Source organism: Cygnus olor, chromosome 6, assembly GCF_009769625.2.
Source record: "Cygnus olor isolate bCygOlo1 chromosome 6, bCygOlo1.pri.v2, whole genome shotgun sequence".
Taxonomy (NCBI): domain Eukaryota; kingdom Metazoa; phylum Chordata; class Aves; order Anseriformes; family Anatidae; genus Cygnus; species Cygnus olor.
Genome location: NC_049174.1, coordinates 1382561 through 1406521, shown reverse-complemented (window position 1 = coordinate 1406521; position 23961 = coordinate 1382561). Strand labels below are relative to the sequence as shown.

The following is a 23961-nucleotide window of genomic DNA, read 5'->3' as shown; positions in this document are numbered from 1 at the left end:
GCCCCGGGGCGCCGTGCGCATGCGCGCCGTGCCCCGGCACAGAGGGTGCAGGTTGCGGGGCCCGGCGGTTCCAGAACGTTCTGGAACGCTCGTGCCCGCCCGGGGTCAGGGGGCGGCTCCGCCTCGCTGCCGGGCCGCCGCTGGGTCCCGCCACCGGCCGGGCGCTGCACGGCCCCTTCGGCGGCCGCAGCGAGCGGGACGCGATTGGAGGGGCCCGGGCCCGGCGGCGGGAGCGGAGCGGAGCGGGGCGGGGCGGGGCGGGTCCGGGTCGGGGCAACGACAGCAGCGGCGGGAGTGGGGCCGGGCCCCGCCCTGGGGTTGGGCCGCTGGCGGCGCATGCGCAGGCGCTGCCCTTCCTGCGGCGGGCACGGGGCGCTCGGGGCGGGCAGCGCGGCGGCAGCAGCATGGTGAGAGGGGGCGGCCTGGCCCACACGTGTCGGGGTCCCGGGGGGAACGGCTGTCTCCGGGGGGGGGCCGTGGGGGAGCCGCCGCGGTGCCCCGGAGGCGGCTGGCGCTGCTAGGCGGCTCTCCCCCGTGTGCCGGGTGCCGCAGGTGGGGCCGCTCCGCTCGGGGGCTCGCAGCGGGCCGTCGGCGCCGCAAGGTCACGGAGTTCTTGGGGGGGCAGCTGTCAGGGCCGCGGCGTCGCCACGGGCTGCCCTGGGCTCCCTAGCAGCGTTAGTGCAGCGTTCCGTTGCAGGCCCTCAGCTGTACGGCCGCCGGGCAGGGCTGCGACGTGCTCCTGCTGCAACCGCAGGTCGAAGCGAGGCCTCTGGTATCGCGTGTCTGGTCATTCATTCGCTGCCTTGTATGAGCTCCTTCTGTCTAAGTCTCCTTTTGAAGGAGAACTGGGTAAGGGTAGGGCTGTCCTTATTCTTGCACTTACAGTTCATCCTTATGGCTCTTTTGAGAGCAGGAAGGTAGCATTTCTTAAGACTTAGCGTAAAATGCCTCTGTTCTTACGTCTGGTTGCTTGTTTCAGCTAAACACTGACCATCCCTTTAAAAAAAAATCAGCAATATTAACTTTATAGAACAAACCCAATCGTAATTGGCACTTCTTTCCATCTTTTTTTTTTATCCTTCTGGTAATATCGGCCCTCTTCTTGGGGGAGGCAGCTTTCATACGCTTTTCTTGTCTGTGACTTTACTAACCCTGTTTTTAAAGCTTGTGTGCACATACCGATGAATGTCACTGAGGGGCACGTGGACACCAGGCCCTCGCTTCTAGTGGCTTCCATAAGCGTGCTCCCTGTGAGCCCTGGGTACCTGTCTCATGGAGCACTATCTCCACGTGACCTGGCATGGCTCCATATCTTTCCTCCTAAATCAAAGCAAGTTCCTTCTCCCTGATCCCTGCTTATTGCGATTCTGTCCTTGTGTTTGTGCAACCAGTTACAATAAACTGCTTAAAAAAGCTAGTTAACCCTTAAGTAACCCTTAAGTAGAGGCAGATTATGACTATCCTCCTACATGAAGGAAAAGCAGTCAAGGTACGAATGTGCCTGTTTCCCTGTTCCTAGGGGCATAAATCTAAATGTTTTTGTGAAGTTGCAGTTTATTTATAGAAATCAATCCAAATAACAGCACTCTTGCTTCAGACTTCAAACTTTAGAAGCTGTATCGCATCGTGTGAAAGGTTTAGTCTTGAAGTTACCTGAAAAAGACTGATACGGGTAGCCTGGCCAGACTTCTTTACTGTAGAAGACTCCACTACAACGAACAAGAATGCAACTGTCCTAAGAAGTCCTCAATCTTCATTAAATCTGTTTGTGAATTTAAAAATAGGTTTTCTATAGTCAATAACTGTGCTCATAAACTATAGTAACTAACTGTTTATAGGATCAAAAGCACGTGGTGCTTGCAGCCACATGAGGTGGCTGCTCCACCTGATGGTGGTTTGTTCCCTCACCTGGACCAGGAGCTTTGTATGGCTCAACTGCAAACATTGCCCAATATGTGCCTCTGAAGGCTGCTTGAGAGGCAGCTGCAACGTGGAGGCCTTGCAACGTGGAACAGCTGTAACAGCTTTCCTCATTTCTTCATTGATATCTGATGCAATCAAAGATGGTGTCTGTTTGCCACTGTTAAAACTAAATGCTCATCAGATTTCTAAACTTCTGATCTCTCTCAAAAGAGAAATCTATGGTTTTAAAAACCTTTTAATTGCAGTTTTACTGGAATGTTTTTAATTTTCTAACGTACAATTATTTTCACAGGCAGGAAAAGCATTTAGGAAATTCCTTCCCCTGTTTGATCGTGTTCTGGTTGAACGATGTGCAGCTGAGACTGTAACCAAAGGAGGAATCATGATACCAGAAAAAGCTCAAGGGAAAGTGCTACAAGCAACAGTAGTAGCAGTTGGATCGGGTGCCAGAGGAAAGGTAAATATCCTGAAGCATTACATTTGGGTAGAATTAGTAATGGTGTTGGCAGCAGCTGGAAAAATATAGTGGGAAAGGGATGGTTGCAGTGCAAGTTTTAAGATATCTGACAAAAATGGATGAGGGTAATGGCCGAAGTTTGAAGTGCAAATTCAAAGAGGATGTAGAAATCCCAAGTTCCTCTGGCTGGCTCTGACCTTGAATTCCAGTCTCTTTTTTATCATTTATAAAATGGAAAATATTTGCTTTTGGAAACTTATTATTTGTTGACATTTACAAGCATCCTTAAACAATAGTGACTTTTAATATTGAGTGTTTTGGGGGATGTCTTTTTTTTATTGCTTCAGTCCTTCAATGCCTTGCCTGTGGTAGGCTTTTTTTTTGTTCAAATGATTATATGCCTAGAGTTATGTGGCTTATGAGCAGGGTGGATTTGCAGAATGTGGTGTTCACTGCCTTGTACTGTGCAAACAATCATGGTCTCTAAAGGTTGTGTTCACTAGAAAAAAAATAGGGAATGAATTGAAATGGTAAGTTAGCTTTCATAAACTTGCCATGTTGACTGCTCATCTGGGATCTTAAAAAAGACGGTCTTAACTTCATTTCACAGTCTCGAAATGCCTGTGGCAACAGGCTTCAGCATTGGAAGTTCTTTTTCCCCACCAAAGCAGTGTTTATTTAGTACCAATGGTAGAAAACAGGTTAAAATTTAACTTGGGCATGTTGACTCTGGCTTCCTTAATTGAGTCCTCTATAGATATCATGCTTTTTTGTCTCTCTATCTGCTTTTCAAAACTTCATATTGTGAAATGATGCTAATATTTGACTAATGTGTGGATACTTAACTTTATCGCATGGTTCTAAAAAGGATATAGATCTGCCAGTGTTACTTTGAGTAACTTTTCAATGCTAAACATGGGAAAGTCCTTGTAACTGGCACTTGGAAAAATTAGCCATGGTTTTAGGATATGGAAATGGACTTTATCTGTCCCTTTTAGAAAGAAAGAAACTCTACAGATAAAATGTATTCTAGTTTCACTCTACAAATAAAATGTAGAGTTGATGTGGTATCTTGAATGCTTTTTGTGGATAGATCACTGCAATATGGAAAAACTCTGATACTAGTCCTCTCTGTTTAACTTGTGGAAAACCAAGCACCTTTTTTTTTTCTTTCAGGATGGTGAGATTCATCCAGTGAGCGTTAAAGTTGGTGAAAAGGTTTTGTTACCAGAATATGGGGGTACAAAGATTGTACTAGAAGATAAGGTAAGTTTCCCAACTTCGTGAATGCACATTAAGCTGGTTCCCAAAACGTCACACTGTCAGTAATAAATACTGCAGTTATTTAATGGGATTAGCAGCATTCGCTAGATGCCATTGGTATTAAAGTGGCTGAATCAAGTTACATTCTTGTACCTGTAGTACTTGGTACTTCATCCCGTTTAAAAGAAAGTAACCAAAGAAACATCTGGCTTTATCTTCGTTGGGTGGGTGAAGTGACTTCATATGCTGAGCATGTATCAGTGAGAAGCCAAAAGTGATTTGAAATTACTGGGGGTATCCTCGCTTTTGACAGGGAAAGCTTACAGAATTGTCCTGTGACAGTGCTTGTACTTCCTCCTACTAAAAATAGTAACTTGATGGCCTGCCCAAACTGTGTCCTGTGAACAAAAATCTTTCCATGAAGTCAACAGGTAGAACGAGTCTTAGGTCACTGTGATTTTGTACTTCATGATATATAGTAGCCCTGACTTCAAAACAGATGGTTATCTGCAAAACAACTGATCAAACAATCCATGTGACGAGTAACGTTTCTTTTACTTGCAGGACTACTACTTGTTTAGAGATGGTGACATCCTTGGGAAGTACCTGGACTGAAGTTGGTTGCAGTATCAGTCATCCATTCCACTAAAATGCTGAAATCCTTTCTTTCATCATGTAAATAACGTCCTTTATTTTATAATATGCAGGCATTGAATCTCTGAAATAACTTGTGATCTCACTGTAATGATGGAACACAAATAAACATGTGTGCAGTCAGGAGTCGGTTGCTCTTTCTTGAGTTCCATTGAACAGTGAAATGCAGATGACCACCAACCAGCCTTAATTATTCCAAACAACATCATTTTTATATCCTTCTCTGTGTACTGAGATTGTAAAGGCCTTTACAATAAATTTCTTAAAACTGTTCTGCTTATGTCTCAGTTTCTGCTACTGCTCTGTGAAACTGAGCCTCAGCTGTGTAATGTCTTGAACTACTTTCTGAAACAACATTTCAGTTGCAGTAATACATTATTTTCAATAAGCTTGCCTAAAGTTGTGGGACTAATTTAGAAGTGTTATCGCAGATAAAGCGATGGAGACTGTTTCAACTAGCTTTGGGACACGTTGAGCTTGATCTTAAGTAACAGATGTTTTTTAACTTCTTCACTTCCATCATCATCTAGCAGTAGATAACAAGGTGTTTGGTACATGGCAAGATAAAGCAAACAACCCTGCCACAAACAGCCTGCCTCAAAACACTACGCACAGAGCTTGTTACAGGCGATGCCTGTAGTAGGAATTCTAACACTGTGCAGGTAGAAAGCAAGTAACTTTCCTATGTAAGTTAACTGGTGGAATTGGAGCTGGTGTTGATCTTAATGTAGCAATTCGTGAAGGAATTTGCTTTATCTCAAACCAGATCTTTCCCCCTGTCCCACAATTTAGTAGAGAGCTGACAGTGTATTTGACAAGTTACACTTTGTTTATCCTTAATGCAGCCTTCTTAAATAGTAAGGTATCTACTCAAGTAATGCTGAAGCAATCACATTTACATACTTCTAACCACCCTGTTTTGCCTTGGGAAAGGATTATTTGCACATGACTGAACAGACCTGAACTTTATACTGCTCCTAACAATGCCTTCAGAGTCAGTCTATGTTGATCTAGCACCATTTGAGAACATACGCTGTCCTAAAAGGCTTTTGTGTAGTCTTATGTGAAATAAATCCCTATAGGACTTTTAACTACTGAAACTAATAGTAGTTAAGTCATTTTTTTCACACTAAATTAAAGCTGTTATGAAATCAACATTGCTAGATAAACTGTGAGCCACATTGTTTTCTTCTGGAGATAACTAGGAATGCCTGTAATAAAAAATATTTCTCAGAACTTCAGGTAGTTGCTGGGGGACGACGACTTGATTTCGCCACTGTAGATGCCAGTTACCGCCCACCAAAGAGCTATGTTTGATGCTCTTGGCTGTGTTGTCTTGTTCCCCTCTGTTGGATGGTGTGCTGCTTTCTGGCTGGTTACTGCTGACTTTAGAGCTGTAGGCAAGCCCTGTGCAAGCTGCAGTGCTGTGTACGAGCTGCACTGCTGAGGTGGTTCATTCCCCTTGTGTGCTAACAGGGAAGGCACTAAGCAAATGTAGTGTAAAAGGCCTGCCTGAAATCTGCCCTGCAGCAGCATTATTGTAGTAGTTTTAGCGATGCGTGTTATAGCTGAAACTTAAGGTTATCGTGCTACAGGTATCTTAACAGACAATTTATTGCATAATGAAACAAACACGTTGAAAAGAATTATCTTCCACTACAGCAAGCATGCGTTTATCTTCCCTGATAAGGTAGGTGTTCTGGTGTAGGCACAGCGAGGAGGGGAAGGTGTGTAATATGTTTACAGCTTACTTAGCTTATGGAAATCAGATAACATCATGATGAGAAAAAGATGCAATAGGAAGCAATATCCAACAGGCAAAAGTTTAAGCCTAACACTTCAGCATTTAAATGCTGTCTTTTAAAGACACTTTATGTAAGATCCCCACTCACAGCAAACAACGTTGGGAGGTTTACAGTTCTTGTTTATGAGGAGCTGCTTTAATCCATGGGGGTGCATCCTGAGGCCAGGCAGCCTGGAGGAAAGGCAGTGGCACGCACCGCAACCCTTTACTGCTTGCACTGTTTACCTTAACCCCAAAATGCTTTACTCTTCAACCAAGGCTGTGCTGCGTTAGCCCACTCCCCAGTAGGATTACACCGAACCAGCACTGCGGTGTTGCCGAGGGCACAACATGTCTGCGTCTTGGCTCCCCGCCCTACCTCCAACCCCTGCTTTCAGCCCCAGGAGGTTTTCAGTACCTTGATGTCATGCTGGTTTAATAAAATTGTTGTCATGGGTGTAGCTACTAGTCTTTATATAACTGAGTAAAAACAATGTCACATTTTCTTGAGACATTTCATAGGAATAAGAAATACGTGGATGGAACAAAAAAAAGCATTCCTCTGCCTAATTAAATGGAGGACATGCCTGAGTGTCTGATGGGTCATTTTATTCTTGCACCGTAACGCTATCATTACAAGCAAGGACAGGGAACTTACTACATTGCCAAGGTGATCCTCTGCCATCACTGCTTTTTAAGTTCCTGGCTGCATACCAGATTTTATATCCCTATATCCCTGGGCTTTAGAGGAGAGGACAGTATGAATCATAAATGCTCTTTTTCTACTGTATTTTCCCTGTGAGAATTTAGACTTCTTTATTCCACTGTTTTCTAGATTATTTCCAAGCTCTAATTTGTGGCAAAAATGTTACATGCTGCCGTATTTGCTTTTTGGTGGGGATCCAGTTCTTCCCAGCTGTCTGAAACATAAAGAACAAAGGCGGGCTCCACCTACTTCTCATAGTTCCCTTTCTGGAACAGGTTCCACTAGCAGCAGCTATACAATTTTCAGAAAGCCTTTACTGTCCTGGTTATGTTACCCTGCCACAGTAAGAAAAGGAAGTAAGAAAACTTACACATGCTGGTAGAAGTCCTAGAAAGGAAGGTCAGGTCCCTAACAGCACAGGAATGAGATGATCTTGGCCAAATATTCCACTTTTCACTCATGAAGGGCATAAGACAATGTGGACCTGGTAAAAACCTAGGAAAAAAAAATGAAATTACCGATGATTATCAGATTTTATTTAAAAACCACTTGAAATCAATACATAAGAAGCAGCTTCCAGTAATAACAGGGTAATTACTAAGGGGCAACAAAAAAGACCTACAGATACTAACTGCCCAAGAAGCACTGCAGATTTCCTTCTTTTTTCTGTAAAACTGAGCCAGTTTCAGACTGAGCTAATGTACCAACATTCTCAGCCAGATTTGTTTGCATTTCAGAAGCAAGATGTCCATGAAATAAAAAGTCAGGGACAAATGAAAATGTCAAAACTTCCCACTCCTCTGTGCTTTAGATACCAGTTTAACCTTGGAACTGATTAAAAACCAACAACGCTGTATTATGAGGGACTGAAACAGCTAGCATTGCTTTTATTTAGGGACTGGCTAATTATAAATCAATCTCATAAAAAGTTAATGTTGGATTACAGCAGATCTAATGTGGTAATATGACATTTACATCCTTCATTCTGATGCACCAATTTCTCCTAACGTTATTAACCTTTTTGTGGTTTATTAAACTTGAAAGTGCTGAGTTTCACCATGTGACTGGCACATCCAACATCCCGGGGGCAGGAATGCTGACCTATAGTTCTCCAAGTAAAAGAGTAACAAACGCAATCTGCCCTCAACGGCCTACAGTCAAGGGTGCCACCTGCATGAGGATGTAACATGGGTGGAGCTGCCACTCTGGTCATTACAAACTCTTAGGTAGGAATTGACAATTCTCTGTTTCTCATTGCTTCTGCACTGCCCAGCTCGCTGCGCACAAATGATTCACCCTTCCTTACCTATTCCCTGTTCCTTCCTACCGCTTATTCTCCAGACACAGGGCATCTTTCAGCTTTTTTTTTTTTCCCTCTTAGTCTCCAGAAATAAGAGGAGACTCTTATGTAGTCCCCCCAAGTGTTTGTAACAGGAGCCTATTCCTCAGCCTGCTACAAGCTAGCAGTGCCACTTTAATGCCTTTTTCTTCCCAAACACACGTTAAGGTCTGACTAAGGAAGCCTGGAAGCCCAGGCCACGCTCTCCACCAGCAGGGCAGCCCCGCACACCCAGCGCACAGACCCGCCCTTGCTGCCTTCTGCAGGGCCTGAGCGGCTCCGCACCCGCCGCGTTTGTGGCACGCTGCCCCGGGACGTTGCGGGTGGGCTGTGTTGCTGTCATTTGGTTCATTCCTTTTGTCACAGCCAGCTGCGTACCGTCAGCACCGGGCTCCGTGTTCAGACTCGGCACCCTACGTACCGCGGGTGACGGACTGGGCAGCGGGGGAGGCCCGGCGGCGCTGAGGGTGCGCCGAGGCGCCGAGCCGCCATCTCGCGGCGCTGGCCGGGGGCCGGTGGGAGCCCGCCCGAGGCCCGTCCCCGTCCCCGTCCCCGTCCCTCCTCCGCCTCTCGCGAGGCCCGCGGGCCCTCCCTTCCCCTGCGCCGTTGCCGCCCCGCTCCGCCCCGTGCCGCCCCGCCCGGCGCTGCCGCATCCGGGTCCTGGCGGTGCTGTCACTATGGTCATGGCGGAGGGCACGGCCGTGCTGAGGCGGAACAGGCCGGGCACCAAGGCCCAGGTGAGCCGCGGGGGGCTGGGGCGGGCGGGGCGGGCAGCGCCGCCGCCGCCGAGGCACGGGGCCCGGGGCCCGGGCGGCCGGTGGGGCCTGGCGCTGTGGGGCCGCCCCGCTCCCCGTGGCTGGGCCCAGGCCGGGCGGCGCCGTGCCCCGGTCCGCGGCAGGAGGCCGCCGCCGCTCCCCTTGGCCTTGCGGCGCGGGAGCCGGGACTGGGCGGCTGCGGTGGCACCGGGCGGCCCGGGCAGAGCCGGCTCTGCTCCCAGGCGGCCCCGGCCCCTCGGCCCGGCCCCGTCTCCCCGAAAGGCGGTCTGGGAGGTGCGAGGTGCGTGCCTCGGGCTGAGGTAAGCCTCCCGCGATGGAAGTCTCGTTTCGTTCGGGTTTTGACCGGAGAGGCCCCGTGTCAGAAGCAGAGCGCTGCGTGACAGCGTCGTAGCAAAACGCGTCTCCTTTCCCCGCCTCGTGGTAACGCACAGAGGTGGAATTGTTACACAGCCCTAGGCCAGCTCGTCTGTACAGGTAGAAGCCGCGAAGAGCAGGGAAAGCATGTCCTCTGTCAGAGATCTTGGGCGTCCTGAAACGCTCAGAACACAGAGCTGGATTTGGCGAAGTTAGATGTTAGAAGCCCATGTCAGAAGTCCATGTCAGTTGAAAAAATCTGTTGAAAAGAGAAAGAAATTGATGAAATCACGTTGTTCTGTGGCTGTATTTAACTTGTAATTGTGTATTATATCGCAGAGTAGCTGTTCTGTATGTCAATAGAAATACTTAACACCTAAGCACTGGCTATTCACTGCTTTTCTAGAGATGGCTGTGCTCTCTCAAGAACAGCTCACTAGGCTTTACACTTGGAGCATCTTCATTCAGCCTGTGAGGAGGGCTGTGGGAGACTGACATGTAACGTTTCTGGGTAAAAAGAGGGAGTAGCACTAAATTTTAGATACACATTTTCTAACTTTGCATTTTTTATATATCTGGGATTATCATATTTCCACCAGATGTGAGGTGCTGGATCTGGTGCAAAACCTGAGGTGGCTTTTCTATTTATCAGTAGTAGATGCTGTGGGTTAGCAAAGCCCATAACTGTCCAGTTACACAGCACTCTGACCATGCCAGAAGAATGTAGTGCTGAGCTGGGTCAACGCTGTGTTGTATTATCTCAGGTTAGAGAAGGTGTTTCCAATGGTGTATTATTACGAGAATATTATCACCGGGATTTTAATTCAATACTGATTGTATAATGGTTCTCTAAAGACCTCTTATCTTCCCCATTCTTACATGATCTAACGTGTGAGGTCAGCACCATATGCAAATACTTCATCTAAGAAACACAGGCTACATAGCTGTTAGAAAAAGATGCGTGGAAGAGAGGATGTTTATGGTATGCCAAATCAAGTAGAAATTTGATTTCAAGATGTTCTCATATTGCGACTTGAGGAGCGTAAGTGCCATTTCACGCTGTCCTTGCCAAGTTTGTGTGCTGCTTCTGTTAAGATGCCGCTTCCTGGAATTGTATAAACTAATTCTACATCTATTTTCCTGCATATTTAAGCGTATTGTAAGTTCTGTGCTTTTATTTCTCTCCCTGTATTTTTGTTAACTTGGTTTAAACTTTTTTTTAACAGGATTTCTACAATTGGCCTGATGAATCCTTTGAAGAAATGGATAGTACATTAGCTGTTCAGCAGGTACTCTTGTTTTTTAAGTTCAGTTTCCCAGGTTTTGTATTTTATTGGTTAAAAACAACAGGGAATGTGGCATGCTATTTGTCTGCTTAGTGTTGCTGCACAAGAGTGAGATTCATAAGCAACTTACATAAATTAAAAAAAAAATGTAATTATTAATTGGATATGAAGAAATAGCTAGAATTCTCATGTATGATTTAAACAGATCAGATATAAGGAAATGGTGGGATTTCCCAAGGGGTTCTTTTGTTCGAGAAGGATTTTCTAAAAAAGCTATGCAATTTACCCGTTCTTTTACCTTTTTTAATTCAGAAGAAGAAATTTTTCAGATCTGGTATTTTTTTTATACCAGTTGCCTTACTCCATCCATCAACTTGTTAACTTTTTAGACTATCAATCACTTCTTAAATAAAAGAAAAATGACTTTTTAATCTCTGGGAGAGTAAGTCTCTTAAAGATGCAGTAATGTCCTAAATACATACTATAAATACAAGAAGATCTTATTCTCCCCCCCTCCCCTAGTATATTCAGCAAAACATAAGGGCAGACTGTTCCAACATTGATAAGATCCTTGAACCTCCTGAAGGCCAGGACGAAGGTGTGTGGAAGTACGAACATTTAAGGTAAGAATCCATCTTCATCAACATAGTGTTCTGATACCAAGTTTTGTATATCGATAGTGGTACTGATTTTTTTTTTTTGAATATGACAAGTTAAAAGTACCTTAAATGAAATGTGATATTTCTCCTACAAAATATTTTGATAATTTTGTGTTGGATGGTTTTCTGAATTCCTTGTTCTTTCTAAAGATGTATAATGCTCTCTGATGCAGTGTTTTTTAATAAAATGATTGTACTTCACTTCAAAAAGTATTCTGGCATACTTTGAATATGAAAATAGAGTCATGAATTTCCACAGGACTTTCTCCTAGAATCATCAATTCTTCATCTCCACTGATTGAAAATATCGGTTCCCTCCCTCGAGATGCTCCCAGTGTTTTTCAATGGAACTTGCAGGAAAATAGGTTTTAGATGGGAAAGCAAGGATAGCTGTGTCTTGCAGTTCTTGTTGTAAGGGAACTTGAAACATACTGTCCTCTCTTTGTTTTGTGCAGTAAAATAGATTTTGTTAAGCATAGGTGCTTTATGCCTGAAAGTATTCTTCAAGTACAGTGTAGCTTTACATCCTGTTAATACATATGTATTAATCCTTTTTTCCTGGCATTACTTATCATTCGTGTGTCTTGAATTTTTTTTTCTTATTAAGCTTATCTTCTAACTTTATCAAATGTATTTTCAGAAATAGTTCTCATCCTAGATGTGTAGATCATGATCTTTTGCCTCTCATTTTCTTTTTTTTTTTTTTTGTCTTCTCTGGTCTGGAATATTTCCAATAGACATGGTGAATCCTCAAAAGAGGAAAAAAGTGTATATGTACAATGGTAAAAGACACATTTTAAGAATTTCCTTTGTCGTCTCATGTACACTGAAAATCATAGCAGATTCATAGAAGTGATTTCTCACTAAATTCTTAGCACTTCTGGAAAGTTTATTCAGTTATCTCTTGTAGTTTGGTGGTGGTGGTGAATTCCCTAAGTTAAAAAATGTACTTCCAGGTACATTCTAGTGGAAGCAGTACATCTGGAAGTCCTGTTCTGTAGTGGGACTTTAGGTACTTTGATTTGGAGGAAGTATATCTTAGAAGGATGGAGTGATTAATCTATATGAATTTAAAATTCACACTCTTAAGAAACTGATTTTCTTGAAGTGTTGTTTAATAATTTTTTTTGATATGTATTTGTGAAATAGCATTTCTTACCTAACAAAGCTTAAACACCTCCACTAAATTGTTTGTTAAGCTTAGCCTTTACTATCAGATAAGAATTAAAATATAATTGTTTTGCTAAGTAAAAAGATATGCATTCTATATCTCTCAATGAGTAGTCCTTTTATAGTGTGTTAATTAAAAGGCACATATGCCTTTTCAGGTGTCTTATCAGCTGAAATTATGTGATGATATTCTTTAGGTATGATTCTTTTCATATTATATTTTTTTTCAGTTTAAAAGCAATAATTACAAAATATCTTTAGAGATCTGTGAAGAAGACCAGAATGTTTCATTTTGTCTTGTATCCAGTGTTTCCAGCGTGAAACCAAATTGCTTGATTTTGATGCTGCTGTGTTCAAATTCTTTTTTTTAGACAATTCTGCCTTGAACTCAATGGACTAGCTGTCAAGCTTCAGGTAATTCTTTTCTTGATATTTTTATATTGTGTCAGGGAAGAGACTCTTTTGTACATAAGCTGCAGAGTTTGTAGAGTTTACTTTTTTAAATTAATTAATTAATTAATTGTTTACTTTTTTAAATTAAAAACCTACACTTAAGCAGTGGTTTCAGGTAAGAGTTTTTTAGTATTTTAATATTTTATTAATATTATTTATTAATATTATTTATTAATATTATTTATTAATATTATTTATTAATATTATTTTATTCAGGTAAGAGTTTTTTAGTATTTTAAAGGCTTCTGGCAAATAACTCTTCGGTGGTAGACAGGGCAAGAAAGTGATTTCAAAAGACCATCAGATTGTTGCTGTTGGGTGATTTCATAACTGAACAATTGTTTTAACAGAGTGAATGTCATCCAGACACATGTACTCAGATGACAGCAACAGAACAATGGATTTTTCTTTGTGCAGCTCATAAAACTCCCAAAGAGGTATGGATGTATTTTGTAAAACTGTCCCAACTGGCATAAGATTTTCTTTCGCAGCTCCTGTGTTCTTGGGGGAGACCATTAGAGTTGTCCTGTTACTCAAACTGAGAGCTTATGTCTGGGTTACGAATGATCACTTGAGGTTTCCTTCTTTCCTATTTGTTAGTGCATTTACAGAAGTATGGCATGAGGTAGGAAGGAGCTGCTTTTTACAGCAGCACCAGAGAGACTGCGTTCCATCCAGGTCTGGTTCACAGTCAGTGAGAAGAGGAGGTAATTCTGGTTTATCTCTGAACACGTCCTTCATCTGCAGTTTTCCACACTGATGATCGCCCAGTGGTCAGATAGTGGGTGATGCAATCCTGAGAGACTGCTGACAAAAATGTACAATCGAGAAGTCATTTTCCTGCAACTAGGGGACAACAAAACTGGCAGACGTTCCCACTCTCCTTCTGCCTGTCCTAGTTCATCTTGACTTTCTTTTGACAAAGTTTATGTAGGGGCAGGTATTTTTTTTTTAATTATTTTTTTTAGGGTATTGATTTAGGCTGTAAAAGAAACAGTCTGGCAACTTGACAATGTGGAAAGCAAGTGAACTGTGACATAATGCTAGCGTACTTCCAATATGTATTCTTATTATACGGTATTACTTAAGGAGATGCATAAAATTCACTACTCGTGTACATGATCAAATTTCCATAGTAACTTTTCTCTTGAAATAATTGACATGGGTTATAAAACAGAGTTATAAAACAGAGAAGAAATATCTCACTTAAGGAGGAAATGTAGTTGGACCTTGCAGAGAAGCTACATGAAACTTCTGTGAATAAAAATGGCTAGTGATCAGGAAACAGAATTAAAATGTTTTTCTTTAAACATGTTACATGATAATATCATGCAAACACTCATGCATGTGCTTGTTCACTCTGTTTTGTAGTGTCCTGCTATAGATTACACCAGACACACGCTTGATGGAGCTGCATGTCTTCTGAATAGCAATAAATATTTCCCCAGCAGGTAAAATGCTTTCTTTTGGAAGAAGAGGTGGGGGGAGCAGATGGCACCTAAAGTCTTGCTTAGCAACCACATAGAAATGTGTTACATGTTCTTAATGGACTACTACTGAAACTATAAGAAATCCTATAGAATGTGTCAGTGGTGCTGGTGCAGCTACTGTCACTGGTAAGCCAAGGAAGAATTTCTGCCTGTTGAAATAGTCTACCATTTACTGGAGCTGACGGGTGCTTTTTAGTTGGGAAATGTTTGTTTTCCTATTTGTTGGTATTACTGTGGGGCTTCCACTAGAGTAGTGCTAATATAAGTAACAGGATGGCCTTTGGAGGGATGCAGTGACTCAAAGGACTTGAACCCTGCTCCACTGAAAATCTCCAGAAACCAGCATCAGTCTAATGCAGGACATTAGTAAGCACAGAAGATAGACCGAGTGTATTCAAGACACAGCCCACGTGTGGGATGATAGAAACCTAAAAAAGGAAGTCAAAATGGTGCTTCTCTGGGAATCCTGTATTGGCAAGGAGGTGCAACTGGAAGTCTTTCCCTTTGCTCATCAATGCTAGAAACCAGAAATCCAGCCCTCACCAGAATAACTGATGATATTTGTATATTACAGGAAAAGCTTTTTTTTTATTATTGTAGTTAGGGCAATTTTTAAATGTACAGAATGCAGCAATGTTTTTGTTATTCTTGCAAAAACAAGCAATTGCAGACAGATGCCTGCAAAACTTCAGTCTTAATGTCGTATGTAATTTGACAGTACAGTTTAACAATCAGAATTCCTGTCAATGATTATTTTGTTAGTCATTTTAATAGATCCCTCCTGGTAACCTCTCTCCTGGTGCTTACAGGGTTAGCATAAAGGAATCTTCTGTAGCCAAATTAGGATCGGTGTGCCGAAGGATTTACAGAATATTTTCACATGCTTATTTTCATCATCGGCAGATATTTGATGAATATGAAGTAAGTAGTTTAATAGTTCAATTGCTTCTTGAGTGAAGGCATTTACTGAAGTTACAGCTGTGATATAATTGTATTATACACTTCGTTTATTGCTACCTGAAAATCTGCACCCAAGTAAAGTATTGATTGTAGTAGATGGTACTTTTAAGAACTGAAATTCCATGCTGTAACTTAGTTTTAACTTTAAAGGCATATTTGCATATGCATATATATAAATGAAAATTCATTTATATAGTGAATTTCACATTCATATAGTGAATATTCACATTACACTACATAACCCGCTAGCATAGTATTTGCTTATATTTTTAGTTGATTATCCTTTCTCTTACTTGGAAGGGATAGAATTTAGGAGTTTTTATACAGGCAACACATTTCAAAAAAAAAAAAGTTCCTGAATGTATTCAAGCACTTTGTATAGGTATTACTGCTTACATATATGTGTGTCCTGATGGTATGTGTTACATGCCAGTTTAAGGATTGTAATTATAAAACTGCAAAGAAGCAAATAAACTGGTGGTACTTTGTGCACCTCCAGTAACTTCCAAGGTTAGTTGTTTTTACTGAAAAGCAGAAATTGATAACTAGAAAGGAGATTAGGGATATAACTGGATGTAAAAGGAAACACTTGTCAAATGCCACTTCAGGTTGCTGTAACAGCTGTGGAACGGTTTGTGCCCTGTTCTCTTGGGAATAGTATATGCAGAAGGTGTTTCACAATACCTTCAAGTTCTCTTCTGGAGTAGATCAGGACAAACATTGATATTTTAATATATTCTTGTGTAAGTACTATTAAATTGAGCTGTGACTTAAGCTTTGGGTTCGATTCATTGTATATTAATAAAGTAGTAAAGGAAAAGTTTTAAAAGAAGTAACAAAATTATCATTTAAGCATTACTACTGTTTCTAAGACTTGTAAATCCAGTGAGGCAATTACATATATGCAGTTTATCTTAGTATGTCTTCCTCAACTGTTTAAAATATTCCTTCTGTATATATTGTTTTCTCCCCTTTTTTCATCTCCAGAATGAAACTTTCTTGTGTCATCGGTTCACTAAGTTTGTGATGAAGTATAATCTGATGTCCAAGGATAACCTGATTGTACCGATTTTGGAAGAAGAAGTGCAAAACTCAGTGGCAGGGGAGAGTGAGGCATGATGGGGATGGTAGTACAGAAGCCTATACCGAATACAAACAAAACATTAATTATGTACTGTATATATCATTTTAGACACTTCAATCACGTATCCTCACAGCTTTTTAGTATACTTTTTGTATGCTGTGTGCATTGCCTTTTAATATGGGAAATACTTTAAGTTATTCATGAGCTGTATATTCATCAGTGTGGCACTCATGGTTTTTAAATAAAAGTAGTAGTATCTGTTTATAATGCCTGTTAATAAAAGAATTTACAGTTCTTTAAAATTGCTGCTAAACAATCATTGAATCACAATCCTGAAGATATGTCAGATTGGGTGGGGAAAAAAGCAAGATTAACATTACACAACAAGCCATTTTTTAATGCAGTAGCTATGCTAGTTCAAAGATGATCACCTTAAATATATAATTCTGCAGGAAGCTCTTTGCAGTGTAGCTTATCCCTAATTTAGCTTTTATTTTTTTAAGATAGCTTTGAAGATTTACTTTTGGATGTACATATTCCTGTATGTGTATATCCAAACAATAATAGCATCTATTAGTATTAGTAATACCTAAAGGATAATTTTACTATGCTGTTGAACCGTATATATTCTTGATATATATCTAACATACTTTCTGGACTTTTTGTTTTGTTACCAGTGGAGGCTTGTGTACAGCAGAGGGTGGTTTCTATCCTGGTACAACAGACCTCTGCTGTTCTCCAGTCTACAACTTCTCTACAGACTAACTGTGGCAGAAAACTCAATGGCTTATACCTGTACATATTTATGGCAATGGCTTACAAATTATACCTCACATAAATATTCACATTACACTACGTAACCCGCTAGCATAGTATTTGCTTATATTTTTAGTAAAACATTAAGTACTTGAAAAATTGAACCTGACTCCTTGCAGGAGTTAATCATATTTTCAACATAAGTTAATTTGTTTGTCTTAATTCACCTGCATTATATTCTTTGACAGAAAGATTTGGATTCATACTACTTCTGCTCCCTTTTAGATGTTTATTTCAAGTTTTCTTTGCAGATTTGCAATAACTGACAATTTCCATGAGTGCTGCTTAATTGTTGTCTAGAATGATAGAATTAAATGTTTTAGTGTTAATATAGCAGAGACATACTGCTAAGTGTGCATGAATGCAGGGTCTAAAAGCACTAGCAGAGTTCTTATGTTAAATGAATTTTGCTTATCTGTTTAAAAAGGTAGCTGGTTGTTTCTCTTGGAAGTTGCCGGGGGCCTCTTCTATTTCTTTAAGCAGGTCAGAACGGGCCTAAGCAAGCTTGTTTCTGTAAACTACCCTTTGTTAAGTTATGCTTACCTGGACAGAAGGGAGTTCACCTATTTTAAGAAGTCTTTTTTCATAATATACTAAACATGCCTTAAATTCTATTTTTCTTTACACAAATCAAGCACACCTCAAGCAACTGTACCACCTGGATGTAAAGGAATTTAAACAATGAGAAAATAAAGAGACTAAACTTCTGAAGTACTTCAGCAGCTGTGTTCTTCAGCAGCTCTTTTGTCTCGTGTTTATCATTGTATTTAACTGTCAGCAGGGTAATTGCATGAGATGTCTGAGTGAGCGTAGCTGTAGTTATTGTCTATACAGTTAGCTATAACTTGCCTTGTATGGACCAGATTACTTGATTTTGTTAGATATCTTGAAGCTTGTACTGCAGGTAAGAGAAAAGACTATTTTGGAAGTAGTCAATTCATTTAGTTCTGTTATAGTCTGCTGTAGGACCAATTCATGGTGTGTTCTTTAGTACAGTCACGCTGCCATGCTTATTACTGGGTCATAGTGACTGAGACAGGCAAAAACATGTAACTGGTGTTGCTAATTATACCACCTCTACAAAATGAAGAAAATGTGGTGCTCAGGACTGCATTAAAATTTTAAACCTCTTTTCTTCTTATGCTTTAAGAGTTTCACTTCAAAACAAAACTCTGAAAGTTTTTAATCCTGTTTATTCTCATTCAGATTTGCACTGTAAAATTGACTTGCTTTACTATTGATTTTATATAAGGCCTAAGTGAAACACTGCTTGTATTTTCCCTTGCTGTTGTTTACATGAGTACGGTGTACACACATGTGCCTGAATGGTACCATAAAACTTCCTTTTGCCTAAGCGAACCATTGATTTGTCTAGTAAATACATAAACAGATTTAATTTACAATCTACGTAATAGGGAAGGTGAGACTGTCTTTAAATATATTGTAAAAAAAGGAAAAAAATTTAAAATTAAACTGTTTCTTTATCCATACCGCTATATTTTGGTAAGTTATTCTCATTTTTCAAGTTGTCCAAAAACACAGGCAACTGAGTGCTTCCAAGACAAAATGCGGTGCTCTCATCTCTGCTACAAGGTGTGCTGAGGTTCTACTTCTTCTTTCAAAAGCAGAGAAATACAATATTCATTAGCACCTTAAGGTCAGACCTCAAATTCATACGTTTCAACTCAGAAAATGCTGGTTCTACAATTAACAAGTTAGTGAGATCTACAAGAGGGCCTTTCAAATACTCCAAGCATGTTATGGGCAGTGGTGTCACAGATAGAATGGCATGTCACACGCAAAGGCTAATTTTCAAATAACTTGCTTATTAATTATTTTTCCCTGATGCTTGCTTTAGCGTATCTTGCTACAAGTCAGCCCTAGTGATTTTGCTGCTGAGATTTTTATTCTCTTAATGTTGTCAAAGCTTCTGCTTAAAACATCAAACATGTCATCAGCCCAGTTTCTCTAAACCACTTTGTCTCAAGTTACGTTTACCCAAAAGAATATTCATCACTTAAATTCATACCATTCATCTAAATTTTGACACAGGAAATGGGCTTTGAAAATTCTCAATCCTAACACTTGTATTCTATAAATTAAACCATAGCCAATTGTCAGAACAGTGACCTGTTTTTTTATTACTTACAGAATATTAATATACAACATAAAAGTAAACTAATCAGCTTTTAATAGATGATTAAAAGTCTAACAATCTTTGCCTTGTGTGCTGTATGTATGTACAGACAAGACTTGCAAAAATATAATTGAAGGAAGGTATACATTGATCTAAAGAATTTAATGCCAGCGTGAGACAAACATAATAAGGACATTGATAGCCGATTTGACGTGTTTTTTAATGATGAGAAGTTTTACTATCAGAAATATAGACCTTAGCTTTACAAAAAGTAAATAGTGCTTTATAGATCAAAGCCTGAGGTTAAGCAGCAGTTTATTACAGCTGATTGGGTATGTCAATGAAGTGTTGTGACAACTGTGAACAGGGCAAAGATTTTTTTTATAGTGGATTATTTCTTCCTGCTTGCAAACACTGTTAAAAGTATTTCCTGTCCTAAACACTTTAAGATGAAGTATTAACAGTCTTTTGGAGAGGTTTGGGAACAGCATGTCTTTCCATCTTTGTTTCTTAATAGTCATAGAGTGGTTTTGTTGTCACATATAGGTGAGGGACTCATCTATTGAAGTTCAGACTCGCAGATGAAGCCAATGATATTAGTGTACTTTTTTTTTTTTTTCTCTTTGGTCAGAGAACGCATCCAGGCTTTAAGTTTGATCCACAATTCTTTCAATAAAAAGGCTTGAGATAATGAAGTATGAAGTATACATTTGAGTATACTTCATATAATGAAGTATACATTTGAGTAAAATGAGGAGTGTGTGTGTAATAAGAGCATATAAAAAAGCTTGCTAACAGGAGCTGCTAGTAATTTACAATTAGTAGAGTCATAACTTAATGCTCTAGTTTAAGAACATACTGAAACACATAGGTTTAATTAGAATCCCCTCAACGCAAAATGTACCAAATAAGATGAGTTGGTTTTCAGAATTTTTCATGGCAAAGAAAGAGAAGATTTTTTCCATCATTTCTTTTAAAAGCATTTTCACCTAGGAAGACAGGTTGTTTAATCTGTGCTCTTCAACTAGTGCATGAAGTCAAAATGGTTTGTGTACAGTCTTCACATGGACTGAGCAAACAATTTACTCCCATATTTTTTAAAAGAAGTTTGCAGCAGGAAACCATTCTCAGCTACACTCCCACAATGGTCCTGCTCAATCCAGCTAACCCAAGGATGAAGAACTGGTCCTTACAAGAAATAAAAGGAACAGGATGAGCACGCCAGTCAGTCAAACCAATGTTTATAGTCTCCAACAGCTTCTGTCTGGTTCAGTGACTTTCAGAGAGCTTTTTTTTCCTTTCAGGATTTTTTCAGTCACCTTTTAAATCCATGTAGTTTTACATACAACATCCTGCGGCAAGCAGTTAACAGCCAGCCAAATAAGTACCTTGATTTAGTTCAAACCTGCTACTTACCATTTCCATGATTCCCTTGAATTAGAATGCTGAAGAATTTATTCCTTTGCTACCCTCTCCACACCACTCCCTTTACACATTTCTATCTTGTCTCCTGCCAGGTTGTCATTTTTTTTTTTCAAGGTGAAGAATTATATTTTATTTGTGTGCAGTACAGAGCCTAAATGTAGCCCTGTGAGGTGAAAGACAACAGAGAACTAGGAAAACACTCTAGATTAGTGTTTGTACAGCAGGGACAACTTTACGTACTGTATACAAAACAAATAGCATTAAAAAAATAAACCAGCTGTCCTTAACTAAATAGGCATTTCTAAAGGGATTTAAAGGAAGCAATTTAGCATATTTACACTGAATTAAAAAGACTAGAAATAAATTTACAGAAGCTTGCAACACAATCAAAACCTACTGAGATTCAAGAGCAAGGACTAAAGTACAGTTAAAACTCTGAAATAAAGCCACATTCCTTTTCCGTGGCCTACAATTTAAGAAAAGGCTTCTTAAAGCTTCAAGTGGGAATATTCTAAAATGTACCTGTGGACATTCAGACTACCGTTGTTGCAAAAATGGAATCTTCTTTGTTTATACTCCATTAATCATATGGGAAAAGCTCTTTTAAAAAAGCATCTGGATGCTAGGTTTGAGTTTTCTGCATTTTTGCTACCTGGTATGAGGAAAAGATCTCAAAAGTTAATTGATTCCTTTTTATCCAATAAATGCATTCTAGAAAGAGTAAACTGCATCTAGTTTAGTACTTTATACATTATAACATGTTATATAAATATTTGCAGTTCAATTTTGTTTACAATTTACTGCTGTTAGCTATCTTAAACAGTGATACTACTTATAAAAGGTAACTTCTCTGATACACATTAAAAGCTTTAACTTGGAATATTCAAGAGTTCCTAGTTTTTTGACCAATTTTTGCTGCTTTTTACAAATTTGACTTGTATGTAGAACCACCAATAGTTAATTGCACACGTGAGAGCATGGTGTTTTTTTTTTGTTGTTTGTTTACTTTTGACAAATATTTTTAGAGGTACAGCATTATATTCCAAGTTTACAAGACCAGCTGTTGTCCCATTTTTAATATGCTGAAATTACTTATCTTTCTGCTAGAGACACGTGTCTTCTCATCAGTTCTTCCCATCTGTAGTACCATGGGGAGATGCCTGCTATTGAATGACCGCTACTCCAGCGGGCTGCATGAGAAGACAGGGGTTGGGTCAGGCTCTGGAGGAGCACCCAGCTAGCACCCTCCCCTTTAGCAGGGAATACTTTGCCAGACTGCCGGTATTTTTCTTAAGAAATGCAAGTGAGGAGAAGCTGCACTTTCCAACAATGTACAATAGAAAAATTAGATAAATTTAAAGGTTGTCCTCCAGAACCAGGGTTTTGGTGAAGCTGAGCAGGAGAGGGATAAAGTCCTGCTACAAACAGTTGTTAGGAATTGCTCTTCCAGAGGGAAAAATTAACAACAAACCTGCAACAGGTTTTTACCATGAAAACTGGGAAGCAGATCCAAAGCCATTCATCCTTTCAAGCCCATAGTACAACAATCAAACCTCATACAAGTGGACTAAGGCCCTGTAAAAATAAACTGAAATACTACTAACGCTTCCTGCGTACTTCTGCTTATCACAGCAAAGTGCAACTTTTTTTCTTTCACGAACTATTTCTTGCTCATTGTAATAAGCAGCTCCTGCCAGAGTTTGTCTGCGTGGCTCCCGCCCCGGAGATCGCAGGCTGAATTGCCGCGTTCTGTTCATCCTGCAGGTGCTCCGAGTCAGTTGATGGTGTTGCTGTCACTGCATTCCTGTTGCCCACTGTGCTGGTGCCATCATCCCACTGTGGGCAAAGAGGACTTCTACGGCAGCTGGTGGAACACTGCCACCAGAGGCAGGTGATTTCGATACCTGTCTGACTGCATGCTGTACTGCAAACCTTGAAAGAAATGCTGGGAATACATTTGCTCAGTTCTGTCCTGATTTTTCATCTGGATCAAGTTATTTTCTTAACTTGAGAGTGACAAGCATTTAAAGTTTTTGCTTCTAAAACTTCTTCAAAAATACATTTTATTTACAATCACCTGTATCTTCTGGACATGCATTTTCTTCAGCTTCTCTTTTATATTTTTAATTACAATTGAAATTTCCCTTAGTAAAAGCTTCTTACAGACAGTAACTAAGTTACAGTATTTTATGTGTAATACCAACAATGATCTGAAAAAAGAAAAAAAAAGTTAGAATTTCTTTTCCTGTGGCTTTGTTTCCCAGCTATTGCGGGTAGATCAGCTTAGATGGAAGCTGATACTATTTAATTGCCAGATCGTAATTTCAACACAGCACCATAAAAATAATTCCTGTACATGCCTCTTCTCCCAGAAGCCTGTCTTAACTCCTCCCCACAGTGAGGACAGAAGCCAAGGAGCTTCAGTCTTTCCTCTGAATAGTGTTTTCTGGTATTTGATGCAATTGGATATCATTTATCTAGTGTGATATACAATTAGCAGACATTTTTATATTTTGCATATACATCGGCATATTTGTAAGAAGTCTCTCATCTAATATTACATTTGTCTACTTCTTCCCCCTGTATACTCTTAGTATCATTGTGCGCCTGGCTGTCGGTGCTTCTTAAAGTTTCTCAAACTACTTTTTTATAGAATGCAAGTTACCTTTTGGAAGGTGAGAAGCTCTTCATTTCCTCACATAAGTAAGTTTTTTTTTATATATATATATATACACACAAAGCTAAATTCTGGGATAGCTTTTGGCTTACGTGTACATGGAACCCTAGTAAATGCCGCAGAGGTGAGATAGCATTACAGGAGCAAATGTCTGCCTCCAGAGGTTTTTCTGTACATACGAGGTCTGAATGCAGCTTAAATTATTAACTGTCCAGCATATGACTTGCATTTCTCTAGGCTTTTGAGCTTAGACAAGGCAAGTAAGTGAAAATCACATTAAAACTTAACAATATGGAGATATTTCATCCCCCCCTCCCCATATTTACAATACCCTTGTGGAAAAAAAAACAAAAACACAAAAAACAGCAAACAACAAATCACTCCTTCAGCTTGTGGGAAAACACCAAACATCCACATTCCTTTCTTACAGAACACAAACTGTCTTGTTTTGCAGCATTTGCTTCCTTGTTTGTCAAAAAAGATGAACAAAAGTTAGCAGAGCACCAGTCAGGTAGTTATTCTCTGAAAGAGAGACAGGAAGCCAAAGCA

General features: G+C 40.2%; 1 protein-coding gene across 3 annotated transcripts; it reads left to right on the top strand.

Annotated features, from left to right (window-relative positions):
* Nucleotides 1-276: 276 nt before the first annotated feature.
* Nucleotides 277-22808, top strand: LOC121072702 (MOB-like protein phocein). 3 transcript variants are annotated; one of them, XM_040562661.1, is made up of 9 exons: nt 277-407; nt 2216-2380; nt 10482-10544; nt 11064-11164; nt 12742-12784; nt 13174-13260; nt 14195-14274; nt 15123-15234; nt 16261-17880. In XM_040562661.1, the coding sequence occupies exons 1-9, from the start codon at nt 405-407 to the stop codon at nt 16390-16392; spliced, it is 786 nt and encodes a 261-aa protein (XP_040418595.1). In that variant the 5' UTR covers nt 277-404; the 3' UTR covers nt 16393-17880. The 3 variants fall into 3 exon arrangements, with proteins under 3 accessions (XP_040418595.1, XP_040418593.1, XP_040418594.1); XM_040562659.1 differs by lacking the exons at nt 277-407; nt 2216-2380 and adding an exon at nt 8621-8862; XM_040562660.1 differs by lacking the exons at nt 277-407; nt 2216-2380; nt 16261-17880 and adding exons at nt 8712-8862; nt 22500-22808.
* Nucleotides 22809-23961: the final 1153 nt, after the last annotated feature.

What these genes read in the sequence shown, in the direction of transcription:
- LOC121072702 (XM_040562661.1), top strand. An exon ending in TGGAAGTACGAACATTTAAG is followed by an intron (nt 11,165 to 12,741) that starts GTAAGAATCCAT and finishes TCTTTTTTTTAG; the next exon opens with ACAATTCTGCCTTGAACTCA. An exon ending in AATAAATATTTCCCCAGCAG is followed by an intron (nt 14,275 to 15,122) that starts GTAAAATGCTTT and finishes TGGTGCTTACAG; the next exon opens with GGTTAGCATAAAGGAATCTT.